Genomic DNA, 17,247 nt, shown 5'->3' with positions numbered 1-17,247 from the left:
GAGTTCTCCGCTTTAATCCTAGGCACAAAGGTTATCCAAGCCCTCTGCACGCGCTCAGAGGCATTTCAGGTCTTCAAACCCTTTTTCCACCCAGGATCTCTTAATCAGAAGGAGCATCAGGGAGAGGAGTTGATGGGGAAAACCCTGACATTTCTGGCCCCGGGTAAAATGCCTCCCTCCATGTTGCAGGAGCCCTTCGACTGCAGCCAGGTGGGGCCGGGAGTCCGCCCCAGCTGGCCCAGGCCCTTTGGGAAGGCTTCCTGCTGGATCCACGGCTGAATCCCAAACCAGTCTCTCCAGCTGGATGCCACCACCAGAAAGCAGGCAGCAACATGCTCCTCGGCCGAGCCTCTCTGCAGTCACCCCAGGAAGCCTCCTCGCCCGCCTGGCTTTGCCTCCTTTGAAGCTGGGCCGTGTCTCCTTCGGCCGGGATCCAGGCTCCCTCGCCTTCCCCACAGGAGGGGGGGGCCATCAGGCCGCCGGGCAGCAGGGCTTTCTGGGGCTGGGCCCAGGCTGAGACCCACAAGGAAGAGCCCTCCTTGATGCTCCCTTCCCTCTGCCGAAAGTGGGTGTGGCTGGTGCACCCTCTGGGCCTGGGGCTTCTCTCTGGGCCCGACCCCCTTTCAGCGCTCTTCTCCCATGGGTCCAACCTGTACCAGGATTTCCTGGGCAAGAGGCCCCCGCTTTGCTCTCATTCCCCCCTCCCACAGAGCGGCTGCCCTGGGAAGGCCTGGTTCTCGTAGCTCTTACACTTATACCTTGCTTCTCAGCCCTCTCTAAGCGCTTTACAGAGCCAATAACACAGCAACAAGCAAGCAAAATTCACCCCTGCATCAGTTCAGACCCTGCCTTCATGTTCTTTCCAGCTTCCTTCCTTTTGCTTTCTTGCAACATTTTTAGAAATAAAAACATATACATATTTTGGAGGTCTGGTAATCAGAGCTCCTCATGGTCTGGCAAAAGGGCATTTCTCTCTTGCCACATCTGTCAAGTTGCACATCTGTCACATCAAACTGAGGTGCTCTTCCCACGTCTGCAGCCATCAGGGCAAGGATGTTGGTTTGTGGATGCTTTCCAGAAGGGCTCCCCCCCCTCTGGAAACAGCTGCAGTGCTGGCCCAGGGGAGCCCCCCTCCCCCTCAAGCCTGTCTCTGAGAACAAGGCCTGGTATAAAAACCCCTTCAACTTTGGGGGCGCTCTGAGCATGGCTGTTGTCTTGTAGACAGTTCATGACCCAACTAGGGAACATCTTCAGTGCTAGGGGGATAATGAAACTTGTTCAAGGAAGCAGCCAAGATCAGAGAGCCCCCAGGACACACACACCCCCCACTAGTTCAAGAGGGAACTGCATATATTCTCTCCTTTAGCTGCTGCCACGATCCCTGGATTTCCCTTCAGAAGCCTGGAAACATCTAACATAACATATAACATCCTAAGAGGGGCCCTGTTTAGCCGGTGAAGAAATCAACTTCATTGCAATCCCCTTCTGTGGGGAGGAAATATTCTGCACAAAACTAGATATTCTGGGTAAAGCCCCCCCCCCCCCGCCCCGTAAGTCCATCACACACAAGCGCCTCCCGGCTCTTCACTGCGGCTGCCTTCTCCTCGGCGGAGACCCCGATCAGCGAGCCGGTTCAGTGCCGACTGGAGGTCGGGCCGGCTCTCCTCGCGCCCCTCCGCAGCTGAAAGAAGCAACTCCGGGAGAAGCAGGCCGGCCCGATCCCGCTGCGCCGGAGCATCAGCTCGGCCAAGAGACGGGATGGAGTCTGTGTGGCTCCCGAGGGGCCCCCGAAGCCCCCTGCGGACCCTCCTCTCCCCCCTCTCCCAAGCAGCCCCTCCCGGACATCACCTTCGCCGAGGCAGCTCCGGCAGCCAGGAAGACGCGGCCCGATTCTCCCGGGCAGGGCCTGGCCCGCCGCTGCCTTACCTGCCTCCCTGCCGGCCTGGCCCGGAGGAGGGAATCCGCGCCGCGCGCCCCAATCCGCCAGCCGCGCCCCGGCAGCCTCCGCACAGCGCCTGGCTGGGAGGGAGGGGCGCTCCTGCCCCGCCCAGTGGAGCCGCGGCTTACCTGGGCCGCGACTGGAAGGCGCTCTGCACGTGCCCAGAGGCGCCCCGCCCCTCCCCCTGCGCCGCCCCGAAACCCAAAAGCAGGTCGCCCCCGTTTCTGTCGGGGTCCCCCGCCTTTCCCCTAAAGCCCCCGCAGCCTCCTTTCCACGCAGGAGCCCAGCGCCCCGCTCAGCCCCGTCTCTGCGCCGCCCGCCTCTCACCTGCGCCCGACCCCTGGGGGGGGGCTCCTTTAAAGATCCTCCTGCGCCCGCTGAGCCCCCGGGCTCTTTGGCAGGAAAGGGGTTGGAAAGGGGCCCCTCCCCGCCTGGCCTTCAGACTACCGCAGGGCTCCGCGCCGTCGGGAAAGCGGTGCCATGCAGACCCTCCCCACGAGCCCTGCCCCTCCCCCGCCGGTCCTTAGCTGGAGGGAGGGGGCGAGATTGGAAGGATGGAGAAGCCGGACCTCGGCCTGCCCTATGGTCCCCCCCCCCACCCAATCCCGCCCCCGGAGTTGCGCTCTGTAACCTTCGCAGCCTCCGGCCAAGATTGGATCTCTGCGCTCAGGAAAGCAGCTTGCAGGGCGTCCCCAAGAGACGGGATCAAGCAAGCCAAGAATCTCAGGACCTGAGAAGGCCGGGCCTCCGCTCCGCTCCCGTGAACGCGGGAAGGAATCACGTGTCTAACGGCAAAGATTGCGGGTCTGCACGCGTTTAATCAGCTTCTGCCAACTTCAGTTGGTTGTGGGTGGCTCGGCCTGACCTCTGAAGCGGCCTTTACGGGTCACTGTCTTCTGTTGATCCATGAAATGGCTGGGTTCAGTGCGGTGGTTGTGTGAACGCAGTCCCGTGTCTTCGGCTGCTTCTATCACTTCAAGTTCGAATTGCAGAAATTAAATCCCGGGGACTCTCTTTGACCGCGGAGTGAAACCGGAGCGCCTCTGAGCATCGGCCAGGTTTCTTCCCCTACCCGTTGTGCCTCGGGGACTCAAGGGGGAGATTCCCTCCACCCACCCCCACCCAAAAATAAAGGGTCCCCGCCCGGCCTCTGCCCTTTGCTTTCAAGGCTAAGCTAAAGCGACGCTGTTGGTTGGGGGGGGGCGAGGGGCTTTGCAGCAGAGGGAGGGGGAGGGAGGGGCAGGCAAGGGCTGCCAGGCCGCTCGTGGTCGGGAGAGGCAGGAAAGGAAGGCGGCCGGGGGGGGGGAGCCTCTTCCAGTTCCTTTAATATTGTATAAGAAGCGCTCGGAAGGCGCTTCGCTTCCCTGCTTAGCTCAGGGAAAGCTGCGCTGGCCCAAAGCCAGGCCAGTTGCTGCTTCCCGGGGGGGGGGGGGGGGGCCGGCAACGCCAGTCTCGAGAGTGGCCGGCAGTAGAGATGGTGGAGGGGGAAAGGCAAAGGGGGAGCTGGGCCCTGTGCAGGCCCAAGCCAGCGCATCCTCTCGGCCACGGGCGAGCAGCGAGTCGGGCCTTCTCAGCCGGGTCCCATCGGGGAGCCCTTCCAGCACGGGGTCTTTCTAAGGGGGCCGCGGGTCGCCAGGCGCGTCTCTGGGGAGGCAGAAACCAAGGTGCCAGGACCCAACAAAGGGCCGCAGAGCCACGAGGAGGCGGAGGCGGGGATCTCTTGGTTGCGTCCCCTGGCCTCTGGTTAAAGCCGGGGCCTCCCTGGTGGTCCCCCATCCCGATTCAACCTCAGCCCGGGAAAGGCGGGCCTGGTCCGTCTTCCTGCCGAGCGAGGCTTCCGTCCTTCGAAGCAAGGCAGGAGAACCCGGCCGGCCGGACAGCTCGCCACGGGGGCTCCCTTCGCGTAAAGGCCCCCGGCCTCCCCCGCTGCCTTCCCTTCGCTCCTGCCGCTCGCGGGCCGAACAAGGACGGTTCCCTGGACGATCCTGGGGCGCGAAGAAAGCAGAGCGCCAGAGCCGCCCAGTCAGCGCTTTTAATAAATGCATTTATTCCGGGGGGGGGCACAGATTAAGAGATGGCAAGGCGAGGAGGCTCCTCTGCCAAGCGCTGAAAGCTGCAGAGGCGCTGCCAAGCCCCCCGCCCTCCGCCGCTCCCGGCTGCAAATTCTGAGCAAATCCTCTCGGCTGCTCTGCATCGCATCTGGCCTCTTGGCGGGCCAGCTGTCTCGCTCAGGAACCCTCGGCCGGCTTCAGAAATCGGCCCGGGCATTGCCTGGTGGGCTTTCATCCCGGGGCGAAGGCTGGCACCCGGATCCGCTGTGCCCAAGCCCTACGGCTCTGCAAGCAGCCACCAGAGGGCGCTGCGCTTCCACGCCGGACCCGCCAGCGGCCGAAATGGGCAGCTCTTCCAAGCGGCGTGCCCACCCAGCCCCTCCCTGTCTGGGGCCCGGAAAACCTCCCTGCCCAGGGGGTCCTGGCGCTGCTTCAGGGGGAGGTTGGAGGGATGCCGGCTCGGAGACAGTGAAGCGGAAGGGCGGAGACCGGTCGAAGGTGCGACCCCCGTCGATGGGAGGACCCCAGATGAAGACACCCAAGGAGGCGCATCACGTGTGGCTGGGGGGGTGGGGACATCGCTCGGTTTGCCAGCCCACGGCCGCTTCGGTAAAAAGACCAGCTGGTTCTGCAGGCTGGGAGATGCTGGGGGTGGGGGCTGCAACCCATTTGCCTCCAGGGATGCTCTGATTTCCCAACTTCGTGGAGGTCCCGTTCCCATCGTTCCCCTGCCAACCAGTCTACATCCTGCTCTGCTCGAGTTTTAGGAGTTGAAGTCCACATCTCTTCCTGTTATCAAGGTTGAAACAAGTTGATCTCGTGTAGTGCTCGGGACCCCTTTGGGGGTCGAAGGACCTTTTCACAGGGGTCGCCTAAGACCACCGGAAAACACATATTTTCAAAGGAACCGAGACACCAATTTGATGGTTGGGGGCAACCACAGCATGAGGAACTGCATTAAAGGGTCGCGGCATTGAGAACCATTGATCTAGTGGATGATGGGAGTTGGAATCTGGCACAGTGGGCCTCGGTGTCTGTTTCTGCCAGGACAGGCAGGTGCCCCTTGTGTGCCCTCAGCAGCATCCGATAGAGCCTGCTGTGCCCAGGGCCAGCCCCCCCTCTTTCTGAGGAAGGGGCTACTCACATCCAATCAACGAGGTTTCCTTAATGACTGAGATCGCAATATGTCAACCAGGCCGGTTCCTGCCTTAACCCGCCAATGGCCAAAGTGGGCTGCCTGCACCAACCCCAGTTCTGGAGGTGATCTGTGGATCCCACCAGGGCCAGGATTCCTGAATCCATCCGATGGTGGGAAGAATGAGCAAGCAAGACCCTCCCCAGGATCTGGAGAAGACAGGACGAAGCAGGGCAAGCTCTCCCCTGCACAACCAGGGACTTGAACTCTTTGGGGCCTGGGAGATGGCACAGGCTATGGGCATAGGTGGTGGGAGGGGGGCATCTTCCTTCACCTGCTCCCAGGGAGCCAGACTTGCCCAGAGCCCAGAGGCCCTTCCAGAGCCTGCAGCTGCTCAGAGATATTTTGACCTCTTGATAACCTCCTATATTTTTAGACCTTGAAGCTTCTGCCCCATAAGCAGCTACAGCAGGTAGAGAGACCTTTTCTAGGATACAGAGAGGAGCTGTGGGGTGGAGAGAGACCGGGGGGAGGGGACACTCAATGCGGCTTCTCTCTGCCTTCTTGATACGGGACCCATACCCTGCAGGCAGAGGTCAGTGGGAAAAGCATCTGGGGGGCTCCCCAAATGGGGGAACTCCTTTTGAACTCCTGAATAACAGAATAAGAGAGTTGGAAGAGAACTTAGAGGTCTTCTAGTCTAACCCCCTGCTCGACAGGAGAGCCTGTATCAGGGCCCTCCCATTTTGGAACTTTTAAGACTTGTGCACTTCAACTCCCAGAATTCTGAGAGTTTTAGTCCACAAGTCTTATTGCCAAGGTTGGAGAGCTGTAGCTTACTCCACAGTCCTTGACGTTCTTCCACTGAGTAATTCCTCTCCCTGTCATCAGCTTCCTCCTTAGTTCTAGGAGGCTTTTTTCTCCTTGATTAGTTTCCATCCATGGCCGTTGATTCTGCCTCTTGTGCCAAGGAGGGATTTGCCCTCAATAGCACCTTTACCTGCAACCTGCCCAGGAGTTGTAAATAAGGAGCAGAGACAGCCGCCCTCTGCCTGTCCTTCCCTGGCCCAGAAGTTGCCTTTTCGAACAGGATCCAGTGACAGGTTCTGTTTAAAGGAGGCGTCGCTGAGTTTGGAGGAGGGGGGAGAGCCTCCAGCCAAAGGAGCGAAGTGGGGGGGGGGGGGATCGGCAGCACCCTGCCCCTCTTTTCAGAAAGCCTCCTGAAAGTGGGGCAGAGCCCTGCTGGCACAGAGGACTCTCCTGGGGCCTGTGGTTAAACCAGAGGATGGCATTAATTACTGAACCATCCGTCCTCCATCCTCCTTCTCCTGCCTGGCCCAAGGAGGGCACCTCCGGACTCCAAGGGATGAACCGCAAATACAACATGGTGTTGGTGCTTTCAGTGTGTCTGCTTGTCATTTCTACAAAAGCGAGTTTTGGTGTTGCTGTTATTTGGCAGAGGGGAAGAGTCTGTCAAGAGTGCTCAGAGCATGTGAAGAGTGCTTTTTGGTCCTTGGAAGCTGGCAATTTCACTGCAGGGATGATACCAACAGCACAGGCTCCTCTACAGATGCCACGCAGCTCTGCTCTAGAACCCACTTTCCACATCTGCACTCAGCACATAAAGCTTGAGGCCGGGCCTCTGAGCATGGGCAAAGTGCCTTTACAATGTTCCTTGCGTAATCTCTGCCTATCTTCCACAACCGAGTCTGAGCTTTGGGGAAAATCACCCTTGGAAAAACACTTCACTGCCCAGCTGTTGCTCAGCTCCAGCTGCTGCTGGCAGAGGGTCAAGCTTCCCACACACACACACCCTGGCCACACATGGTCATCTGTCCCTCACGACCCTTCAACAGGTGGGACTGCCAAGTGTTGCGGGGGGGGGGGGGGAGGAGGCTAGGGCAGCCTGTGCGTGCCCTGGCAGGAGCAGAGTAGTGGTGGCCTGAGAAATGGAGGGGGGGGCAAGGCAGCTGCTGCAGCCCCGTGAAAGACGGTGAAAGAAGGGGGGCTCTCTCCAACTGACCCACAGGAGCCCAGGGAGGCGTTGCTGTCCTTTTGGTGCCCTTTGCTAGCATGGAGGACATCTGCCTGCCAGGCCATTCTCCCCCACAGCCCTCCCCCCCTCAGGTGTGCCATCCCAGGCTTGTTAGAGCTTTGGCAAAGTGCTGGCTGAGAGGATTGCAGAGTCCTCGCTCTGGCCCACAAAAGGGCAGGATTTCTCCTACCCCCTTGAAGGAAAAGGAAGGAAGGAAGGAAGGAAGGAAGGGGAATGGGTAGCTTTTACAAGCATCCTTTCCCATAATGGGAGGGCTTCACTCCTACCCACACCCTCATCGGGCACCTGCCCATTCCTAAAAGCCTCAGCCTGGGGCTCAAACTTGCCCCTTGTGGCCAGACCCCTTCTGCCTTTGGGCTCCTAAACTGCCCCCCCCCCCAGAGCAGCGGGCAAGCAACCCAACTGGAGGCGGGCAGCCCATCAATTGAAGGAAACAAAGAATCTTAACTCAGTGGAAAGAATTGTGTCATCGCCAGAGGCCACGTGGCTGCTGGCATCCGGGCAGGGAGGTTGGTGACTCTTGACCATGGCTTCCGTATCCAGCATGCTGTTTTCCCAGGAACCTCTTGTTTCCCCCCCCCCCAAGAGAAGATGGGGCCACAATGAATCCTGGTCTGGTCTGATCTGGAAGAGTCGGCCTTCCTCCCAATTCATGGGATCAGGACCATCCTTGGCACTGCCCTGCTCCAAAACCTGTCTGTCCGGGGTCCGCCGTGCCCAGCCAAGGGGTAACCCTGATGGGAGGGACTGGCCTGGCATGACCTCTTCCCTTTCTGGAGGTATCAAGGCCTCTCACCTGCAGGGGGCTTGCAATGCCCAGCCTTGAGCCCCAAATCAGCCCCAGCTGCCCCCCTCCTTCTACCCTCTGCCCTCCCTTCACACCCAAGCAACAGACAGCTGTGGGGAGCTGGCTATAAAAATTGGGGCTCTCCAAGAGCCTTCGGGCAGAGAGGGTGGTGGGCAGCCCTGCTTTTTCCTTCCTCTCTTTGGTGTGAAACCAGAGACAGCTGCGGTTGGAGAGGAGGGCTCTAAAAATAAGCTCCCCTCGCCTCCCCCCCCCCAGTCGCCTGCGATAGAATTCCTCTGGGTGAGCTGATCCAGCGGTTGCTGACGTCAGACGGGGTGCCCGGTTCCCAGCAAGGAAGTGCCAGCCAAGCCCCTGGATGGGGAGTGGGTGGAACTTGGCCCTCCAAGCTACGGGATGAGGAGCCCCGTTGGGATCTGATCAGGATGGGAGTCGGCATTTGGCATCCGGGGCTGGTTCCCATCCCTCTTGGAAAGCCTGGGGCCGTTTTAAGCCATGGGGACTTCAACTCCCAGCAAGCTGGCTGGGGAATTCTGGGAGTTGAAGTCCACATCGCTTAAAGTGGCCAAGCTTGAGACACACGGGGGGGGGGGGGGAGGGGAGGCTTGTGCCAGAGAGGAATTGCATCACATGGTCTTGTTGGGGGGGGGGCTCCCTCTTCACCTGCAGGTCAATTGCTCAACTGGCTGACATGTTTCCTTCTAATGTGTCTTCCCCCCCCACCCCCCAACAAGGGCTAGATTTCCACCTCCTCAGCAGTCCAATTTGGTCGTGCAGACAAGGCGCCTCCTCTGCCAGGAAGGCGTTCCTGAGGCCGGAATCCAGATTGAGCCAGTCCAAAGCCTGAAGGGAGGACGGGGTGGACACAAGGCTGCCTCTGAGCATGGGCTGAGCGTCTACCTGGTTTGGAGTTTAAACACGGGCATTTCTCTGCCAGGCCGAGCACAGCAAAGCAGGCTAGGGGAGAGGGGGGTGGCCGTCCTTGGTGGCATCCGCATGAGCTGGGGATGATGGGCTTTGCTGGGCTCCAGGGGTGGAATTGTGCAGCTCTCTGCCCTCTGAACTGGGTGGATGCATCCTTCATTCCTGAAAACCCGAAGACCAGCAGGCCTTCGCTCAGGTGCCACCTGGGACACCTGGGAAAGATCAGATTATTCCTCCATGTTCAGTCACTCATCCCCCCCCTTCCCCCCCCCCCCGCCTCCAGATCTTGTGGGAAGAAGAAATGCTTGGGATCGGTTAAGGGCAGAAACGGGTAGAAGCATGCAGGGAAGGAGACACTGAGGCAGAAGATGCCCAGGCTCTTTGGCTGAATCATAACTCTCCATAAATGGAGCTAAATAGGAGTAAATTTATGGGAGAGGAAAACGTTGGCAAAAAAGAAAGAAAGAAAGAAAGAGAGAGAGAGAGAGAGAGAGAGAAGGGAGAGAGGGAGGGACATTTTGAAACTTCTCCCCCCGCCCCCATTTCTGGGGTCCTTCCTGGGACAGGAGCAGAACTATTTCTAAGAGGCTCTGCAGGATTTCCTAAAATTGTCTCTCCTTTGTGAAAGGGGGGGGGGGCTAGATGCTGTGCCCCTCAGGAGCAACTTCCCAGCTTCTGACTGGAAACAGATGTGCTTGGGAGCCTCCTCACCCACCCCCAGAACCCAGGACCTGCCTGCAGAGTCAGCTCTGCCCTCTGGGGGGGGGCATGCCTGCCAAGATACTTTGGTGCCCCAGACGGAAAGTCAAGCGTCCCTTCCAGACTCCCCCTAAGTGGACACGTCTTCCTCTTCCACCAGAAAGGCCCCTGTGACCCCAGGCCAGCTCGGTCTTTGTGGGGCCTTGCTGGCTGGGGGAGGGAAGGGGGGTCACAGCCAGACCCAGGGGGGGATGGGAGCCATGCTGAGAAGAAACAGGAGGGTCTCCTGTGCCTGGGAATCCGCGAGGGAAGGTCCCTGCAGCCTTTCTCCCTCCCCCATTTCAGGGCTGGTAAATGCGCTGCCTCCCCCCAGTCTGGACAAAGGGGCAGCTCTATGCACCTGGTCAGGCTGTAGGACGGGAGGCAGGCATGGAGGGGGGGGGGGAGTGTGAGATCAAATTCCCATAAATCCTTCCAAAGAGGCAGCTGCTGTAGACAGAGGCTTCTCCCTAGAGAAAGGGGGCTGGGAATGAGGAACCTGATTCCACTCTGGCTGGGAGGTGGGGGGGGCTGAGGCAGGCCCAGTTTGCAGGAGACCCTCTTGGATGGAGCGTGTTTCTAACTGTGGCCCCAGAGAATTTCCCCATGGAGATTAATCCGGGTCCCCCCACTTCTCTAGGAGGTGCAGAAGGAAAGAGTCCTCTGAGCTTGCGCAGAAGGCTGCGAAACCAGTCCGGGTCTCTTCCTGCGGCTGGCAGTGACTGGGTGTCCCATATGTTGGACTACAAAGCCCTTTACCAGAGTGAGGGAACTGCATGATGGGCTCTGCTCTGCCCCTTGTCCTTCCTACCTAACCTGAATGCCTGGCGGAGGGGGGAACATTTCCTCCCAGCAGCGCCAGGGTTCCAGTTACCGCACTGAGATGAGGAGGGGGCCGGTTTGGGCAGCTGCTGGAGGCCCTGCACCTGTTCAGCTGGGAGTCATTGGGGTGTGTGTGCATGGAGCAACATGTATCTGGAGCAGCTGAAGGGGGGCTCCTCTCCCACAGACAATGCCCCCCCTTTCTCTAGGGTGCTTCTAGCATGGTTCAGGCCCCTGATAGCAGCCCCCACCCCACCTTGCTCTCGGCACCCCATTTGTCTCCTTTCAAGGCACCTTGAGGGCCTCTTCCAGCCGAGCACGCAGATTTTGCAAAGTTTCCTCTCTTTCTGCTTGGATGCTCCTTCAGGAACTGTGTGGCACCAGCTCTCTGGCAGAGCCCTCATCACCCAATCAGACCTTTCCTGGCAGGTCCTCGCAGGGGGCAAGGGAGGGCGCTGGGGCTGCCCCATCCAGAAAGTGCCCAGTGCCCAGAGCGGAGACTCCCACCCAATTTCAAGTTGAGCTGAGGGTGCTGCATCCAATCACAGCTGGGCAGCTGGCCCAGGCTCAGCCAATGGGGACGAGGGCCAGGGTTTATATGCCGAAGCCCCCAGCCCGGGCTCTTGGGTCACCTATTGTGCCGGAGTGAGACAAGGCAGCCCCTGGGACTCTGCAGGCTTCGCTTCTCCTGATCAGGTAACACCCCCCCCCCCCTCTGATCTGGATCTGCAGCCGGGGTGGGGGCAGAATTGACAGGAACAGGTGGGGGACTTTTGCTAGCAACTTAGGGGGGAAATTAAATGGCCCTTTTTGGAAAATGCTGCCCTTCGTGCAAAGCCCCCTCCGTGAAATCAGGGCTGGGTTTGCCTCCAGGGGCAGCTCTTCAAGTGGGTATTTGGGGGTGGGGGTGAATGGGGAGGGTGGCCACAGATCTGGCCGTGACCTTGTGCTCTCCCTGCCGTGTGTGTGTGGGGGTCAAGGGTGGGTAAAGGGAGGCTGGAGACCGGGGGGGGGGGGGCTGACAGAGCCCCGTCTTCTGCAGAGGCTCAACCTCTCCACCCCCTGCAACCGCCCCCCCTTCCCTGGCTCCCCCCACCCCAGAGGCCGGGTGCCTGGCTTCTCTCGTGGCTGCAGAGAGTGCTGACAGTGGTCGAAAGCCGCCCCTGGAATGCCGCTGGCCAAGATGCCGCCCTGCGCAGAAGCCGCGAGAGGCGCTGACCGGGGCCCTTTTGTGGACAAAAAGAACCCTCTATAAATAAACTTCCCTCTGAGAGGCTAAAATTATCCCGGCCTTCTGTGGGCGGGACTGAAGGGGAGGGGCAGAGGCTGTGCCCCCCCCACTCTCCCACCCACTTGGCACCCACACCCAAGACGCTCTGCACAGCTGCGGCCCCCCTGGGTCAGCTGACATCTCTAGTGCTCGACCTTGACAGCGACCCTCAAGAAGGGGACCCCATTTCGGTTTGAGGGCCACTGGGGATTAAGACTCTCCCACCTGGGAAGCCTTTTGGGGTGTGAGCAAGGGGGAAGGATAACGGCTTGTCTTGAGGAGGGTCTCCAAACCCTGCCTTGCCAAGGGCTTCCTCCTGCAGAGCTGGGCCCCCAGCCATTGCTTCCTGGAGGGGCTCAGGCCTGGGTACCCTCTGGTATTGAGGGCCCCCAAGCAGGTGGAGCGAGTGGGGTGACTTCTCGGATGGTGGCCGAGCTAGACCCCCCTCCTAAAAGGGGGGGTACAGGTTTTTGAAGAATGGCAAGAAGGAGGACTCTTCGGATCTCCAGAGGTTGAGGGGGTCCCGTCTGCTGCCCCACATTGGGGAGATGGCCAGTTCTGGCTTTAGAATCTTAAGATAGGGGTCTGACTGCCCCCCAATGTTTTCTGTTACTCAATATCTGACACCCCAAATGCGAGGAAGTGGCCCCAAACCAGGCCTGTCCTGCAGTGAAAGGGTGGAGTTTGGCACAGTGTGAAGTCCTGGTTCGTTTTCTTTTCGAAATCTGACCGAACTGATCACCTCTGACTCCCCCTTCCCCCCCCCCGTGTCCGATCCACTTCTCCCTCTGGGGGAGGAAAGCTTCCCAGGCTCTCAGTGACCCTAAGACCCCTCCCCGTCTTTCTAAGCCCAGCAGCCTCTTCGGGGGGGGGGGGCACCGAGTCCCATAAGGCTCCGTCTCTGGGTACATTTTCACAAGCCCCTTTCAAGTCTCGCTGCCCAGAAATTCCCGCCTGGCTCTGGATCTGTTGCAGCGCCAAGCGCTTCAGCCTCTGCCCGTCTTCCCCTGGCAGGACCCGCCGTCAGCCGCCACCATGCCTTTTGGAAACACCCACAACAAGTGCAAGTTGAACTTCCCCGCGGAGGAAGAGTACCCCGACCTCTCCGTGCACAACAACCACATGGCCAAGGCCATCACCCTCGACATGTACAAGAGGCTGAGGGACAAGGAGACGGCCAGCGGCTGCACCCTGGACGACGTCATCCAGACCGGCGTGGACAACCCAGGTGGGCCCTGCGGCCGTGCCCCCTGCCCGTTTCCTCTCATCCCAGCTACAGCAGTCGGAGGAGGTCACCCTTTGATTGGCAGCAGCCCCGGAGGGGGCTGCCACTGGCCTCGCCCTCTGTGCGAAGCACAAGCTGTCCCAGGCGGTGCCCCCTCCTCCCCTGTGGCTCGCTCCCCCCTCTGGCGGGGCCTGGCATTGCATTGAGCAAGTTGGCAGCTGGTTGCCTTTGGGTGAAGAAGGCAGAGCAGAGCCCAGCTTGGCTTACTTTTCTTTTTCCACTTTTCTTCTCCTCTTCTCTTCTCCCTCTCTCCTTCCCTCCCTCCCTCTCTCTCTCTCTCTCGCTGTGTCAACTCTGGAGCTGGCCTGACTGAGGCCGTTCTTAGGCTCCAGGGTTGCCACAATGGAGAGTCAGTTTAATGTTGGGGTGCCAAGTAATGTGCCCACAAAAACTCCCTTAGAGAAGAGTTTTATTGTCTATATCAAGGCAACCGACTGCAAAGGACGTGATTTACACCTAATGAAAAGTAAAAGTTCTTCCCCCTTTCCCAAACAACCAACCACTCCTCCTTTCTTCAGCCACCTGTGGGCACCCTGACAATCTACCTCCCTACCTGTCTTCTTCCTCTCTCTCTCATCTATATCACCTCTCTGTCCCGCTATCTAGCTGTTTGTCTAATCCACTCAATCCATCGATAATCGATTTGACTTGTGTGCTGCCCACCATGCGCACAGCGGACTTCTGGGCATGGGGGAGGGGAGAGCTAAAGCAGGTGAAAGAATCAAATCCCTTCTCTCAGTCTTATTATTGACATGGACTAAAAAAAGTTGGTTCCGTCTAGACTCTAGATCAGTGCTTCTCAACCTTGGCGACTTTAAGTCCTGTGGACTTCAACTCCCAGAATCCCCCAGCCAGTGCAGCTGCGCTGGCTGGGGGATTCTGGGAGTTGAAGTCCACAGGACTTAAAGTCGCCAAGGTTGAGAAACAGTGCTGTAGATGTTCACTATGAATCGCTCTGCTGGCAGGGGGATTCTGGGAGATTTTGTTTTGGTTTTAATTTACTCCTTGGAATTTGTAAACATTTTGGAGTGGAACAAACGGGGAGGCGAAGGCCTGCTTGGAAAGAAGCGTTGCTAAACTAGGCTTGCCAGATGTCACCAGGGTCCAAGGGGGCCAAATGCATCGGCCTGGGTAGCCTCTGGGGGTGGAATCTAGCTGGCCTTCAACTGACCCCTGCCAGACATTCTGCTGGGGGTTAGTGGGCAAGCCCCCCCTCTACCCCACCCCCCCATCTGCCCCAGCTTGGTCCCAAATGTGTTTGGGGCAGCCGAGAGAACCGGTGCCAGGCAGGGGTGAGCGGAGGCCTCCAGGTGTGCCGGCCCCTTGTCTTTCATTTTCATTTCATTTTCATTTTATTGACATTTATAGGCCGCCCTTTTCCCTAAGGGGACTCAGGGCGGCTTACATTTCATAGGAGGGGGGTGTAAGACAGAGGGGGGGCTGGGTCTCCTCCCCGCTGAAGCCCCCTGTCCTTGCAGGTCACCCCTTCATCATGACGGTGGGCTGCGTGGCTGGTGACGAAGAATGCTATCACACCTTCAAAGAGCTTTTCGACGTGGTCATCCATGACCGCCACGGAGGCTACAAGCCCACCGACAAGCACAAGACCGACCTGAACCACGAAAACCTGAAGGTGCAGGCGGGGGCGGGGCTTGCTTTGCTGGGGAGGGGGAGGAACTTAGGGGAAGCCCTTGCCGTTGAAGGGTGCAAAGACCAAAGTGTGTGTGTGTGAGAGAGAGAGACTCCGTGTAGCCCAGGCAGGTGCCTCCCAGGCGTACCTGCGCGGGTGTCTGGGAGATTGCAGGGTTCCCCCAAGGGGCTGGGCGTGGGGCTGGTCAGCCAGGGCAGAGAGAGGACCCCCGGCTCTCCTTCCCCGCAGGGCGGTGATGATCTGGACCCCAACTACGTGCTCAGCAGCCGCGTGAGGACCGGCCGTAGCATCAAGGGCTACACCCTGCCTCCCCACTGCAGCCGGGCCGAGCGCCGGGCCATAGAGAGGCTGTCCATCAAAGGTAAGAGGGGAAGAAGGGGGGGGAGCCGCTTTGCCCAGAATTGGAGGTCTCCACCCAAACTTTGGAGGAGCTCAGCTGCCCTCTTTGCCCGAATGCCCCGCCCCCATTGGCCGGCTGAAGGCAGCGCCGCCCGGGGTCCCGCCAGGAGGCTCCCCCGCTGATCCACCAGGTGGCGCTAGCCCCGCCGCTCCTCCGGGGGGGGGGGATTGGGGCTACAGCCCCCAACATTCCCGGCGCCCATCGGGAAGGCGCCCCAGTAGGAGAGCCCGGGGGGGGGGCTTGGGGGTGGAAGCTGAGGAGGTGCGGAGGGTAAACCTCTCTCCCTCCCGCTCGGAGGGGGGGGGGCTGTAGAGAAGCCTTGGGGGGGGGAGGGGAGGGGGCGCAGCCTTTGCTGAGGGTCTCCCGCTCTCCCCCCCCCAGCCCTGAACAGCCTGACCGGGGAGTTCAAGGGCAAATACTACCCGCTGAAGAGCATGAGCGAGAAGGAGCAGCAGCAGCTGATCGACGACCACTTCCTCTTCGACAAGCCCGTCTCCCCGCTGCTGCTGGCCTCCGGCATGGGCCGCGACTGGCCCGACGCCCGCGGCATCTGGTGAGCGGCTCCTGCCCGGCCCCCTCGGAGCCTCCCCGGCCCAAAGGCTGCTCCGGCTGCCCCGCTTTCCTCACCCGGGTCCTGCATCTCCCCCCTCCCCCGCAGCAGAAGAGCTGCCGAAAGCCGCTTGGCAAGTGGGGAGGGGGCAGCCGAGGGGCCGGCTCGATGCCCTTTGGGGTCCCCCGCCCAGCGCCGACGGAGCCTGAGGCCTCTGCTCTCCCTCCCCCAACCAGGCACAACGACAACAAGACCTTCCTGGTGTGGGTGAACGAGGAGGACCACCTGAGGGTCATCTCCATGCAGAAGGGGGGCAACATGAAGGAAGTCTTCCGGCGCTTCTGCGTGGGGCTGCAGAAGGTGAGGGGGAGTCAGGGGGGGTGGGTGGGAGGGGGCAGCAGGCCACCGCGGCTGCTCCTGTTCTCTCTCTGCCACGACCTCAAAGGGCTGGGGAGGGGGACGGAGCTCCCCACCCATGTCAGTGGCATAAAGACCCCCCTGGGAGAAACAGCCCTTTGGGGGGGGCAGGAAAAGAGAGGTGGGTGCCACCTGCTTTGCCACGAACCCCTGCCGACCTCTGCTCCCCCCCCCCAAAGATCGAGGAGATCTTCAAGCAGGACGGCCACCCCTTCAGCTGGAACGAGCACCTGGGCTACATCCTGACCTGCCCCTCCAACCTGGGCACCGGCCTGCGTGGCGGCGTCCACGTCAAGCTGGCCCACCTCAGCAAGCACCCCAAGTTCGAGGAGATCCTGAAGCGTCTCCGCCTGCAGAAACGCGGCACAGGTGGGTGGGGGGGCAGGGAGGGGACCCAGGGTTCGGCTTGGGCAAAGGGTCATCTCGCCAGTCCTGGCCCCTCGACTGTCTTCAGACAGGCAGGAAAGATGCCACCAGAGGGGACGGGGGGGGGCATTCTGCAGCACCCCCTGCCTTTCCTCCTGGGGTGGGAGCTCTAGGGAATTTGCTTCTCACCCCCCTTCTTTCCAGGGGGCTCGTTTCTGTCTTCAAAGCAGCCCCTTTCCCCAGTCAAGAATGAGGGCCACTGGCATTTGCCCACCATGTGTGCTGGGCGCTCATGTGCCCCTTGTCCTGGGCAGGAATCCGTCCGGGTGCGCCCACTCGGCCTCCAGCCGCTGGAGTTGTCGGGCAGCGTGCTTAGGGGTCCGGAGGGCCTGGCCCTCTGCTGGCGGTCAGCGGACTGAATGCGTGCTGTGTTCCCCTCCCCCCAGGTGGCGTGGACACCGAGGCCGTGGGTGCCGTGTTCGACATCTCCAACGCGGACCGGCTGGGCTCCTCTGAGGTGGAGCAGGTGCAGCTGGTGGTGGACGGTGTGAAGCTGATGGTGGAGATGGAGAAGAAGCTGGAGAAGGGCCAGGCCATCGACGACATGATCCCTGCCCAGAAGTGAGGGGCCCCACTGACCCCCCCGGGCAGCCTGGGGCCTGGACTCCGGGGTGACCCCAACCCTGCCACTCGGAGCGGCAGCTCCTGGCGCTCGGCTCTCCCCCGCGAGGGGCTCCGAGGGCCAGGGGCGGCTGCCCTTTGCCAGCTGGGACGCTCTCCTCCTCCGGGGAGCCCCTGTGGACGGAGTTAATAAAGCAAACGCTCGGCCCCAGGGCCT

General features: G+C 60.4%; 1 protein-coding gene across 1 annotated transcript; it reads left to right on the top strand.

The window, feature by feature from the left end:
- The first annotated feature begins 11,101 nt into the window (after window positions 1–11,101).
- On the top strand, window positions 11,102–17,224 carry CKM (creatine kinase, M-type). The gene is made up of 8 exons (XM_032228208.1): window positions 11,102–11,166; window positions 12,755–12,968; window positions 14,504–14,664; window positions 14,842–15,037; window positions 15,458–15,629; window positions 15,863–15,986; window positions 16,223–16,412; window positions 16,856–17,224. The coding sequence occupies exons 2-8, from the start codon at window positions 12,776–12,778 to the stop codon at window positions 17,032–17,034; spliced, it is 1,215 nt and encodes a 404-aa protein (XP_032084099.1). The 5' UTR covers window positions 11,102–11,166; window positions 12,755–12,775; the 3' UTR covers window positions 17,035–17,224.
- Window positions 17,225–17,247: the final 23 nt, after the last annotated feature.

The sequence above is a fragment of the Thamnophis elegans genome, chromosome 12 (genome assembly GCF_009769535.1).
Source record: "Thamnophis elegans isolate rThaEle1 chromosome 12, rThaEle1.pri, whole genome shotgun sequence".
Taxonomy (NCBI): domain Eukaryota; kingdom Metazoa; phylum Chordata; class Lepidosauria; order Squamata; family Colubridae; genus Thamnophis; species Thamnophis elegans.
The sequence above is the reverse complement of the archived record's forward strand: the minus strand, read 5'-3'. Positions and strand labels throughout refer to the sequence as shown.

Coding starts and splice junctions, on each gene's coding strand:
- CKM (XM_032228208.1), top strand. CDS start 12,776: ATGCCTTTTGGAAACACCCACAACAAGTGCAAGTTGAACTTCCCCGCG. Junction 14,665..14,841: donor ACGAAAACCTGAAGGTGCAG/GCGGGGGCGGGG, acceptor GGTTCCCCCAAG/GGGCTGGGCGTGGGGCTGGT. Junction 15,630..15,862: donor CCCGACGCCCGCGGCATCTG/GTGAGCGGCTCC, acceptor TCCCCCAACCAG/GCACAACGACAACAAGACCT.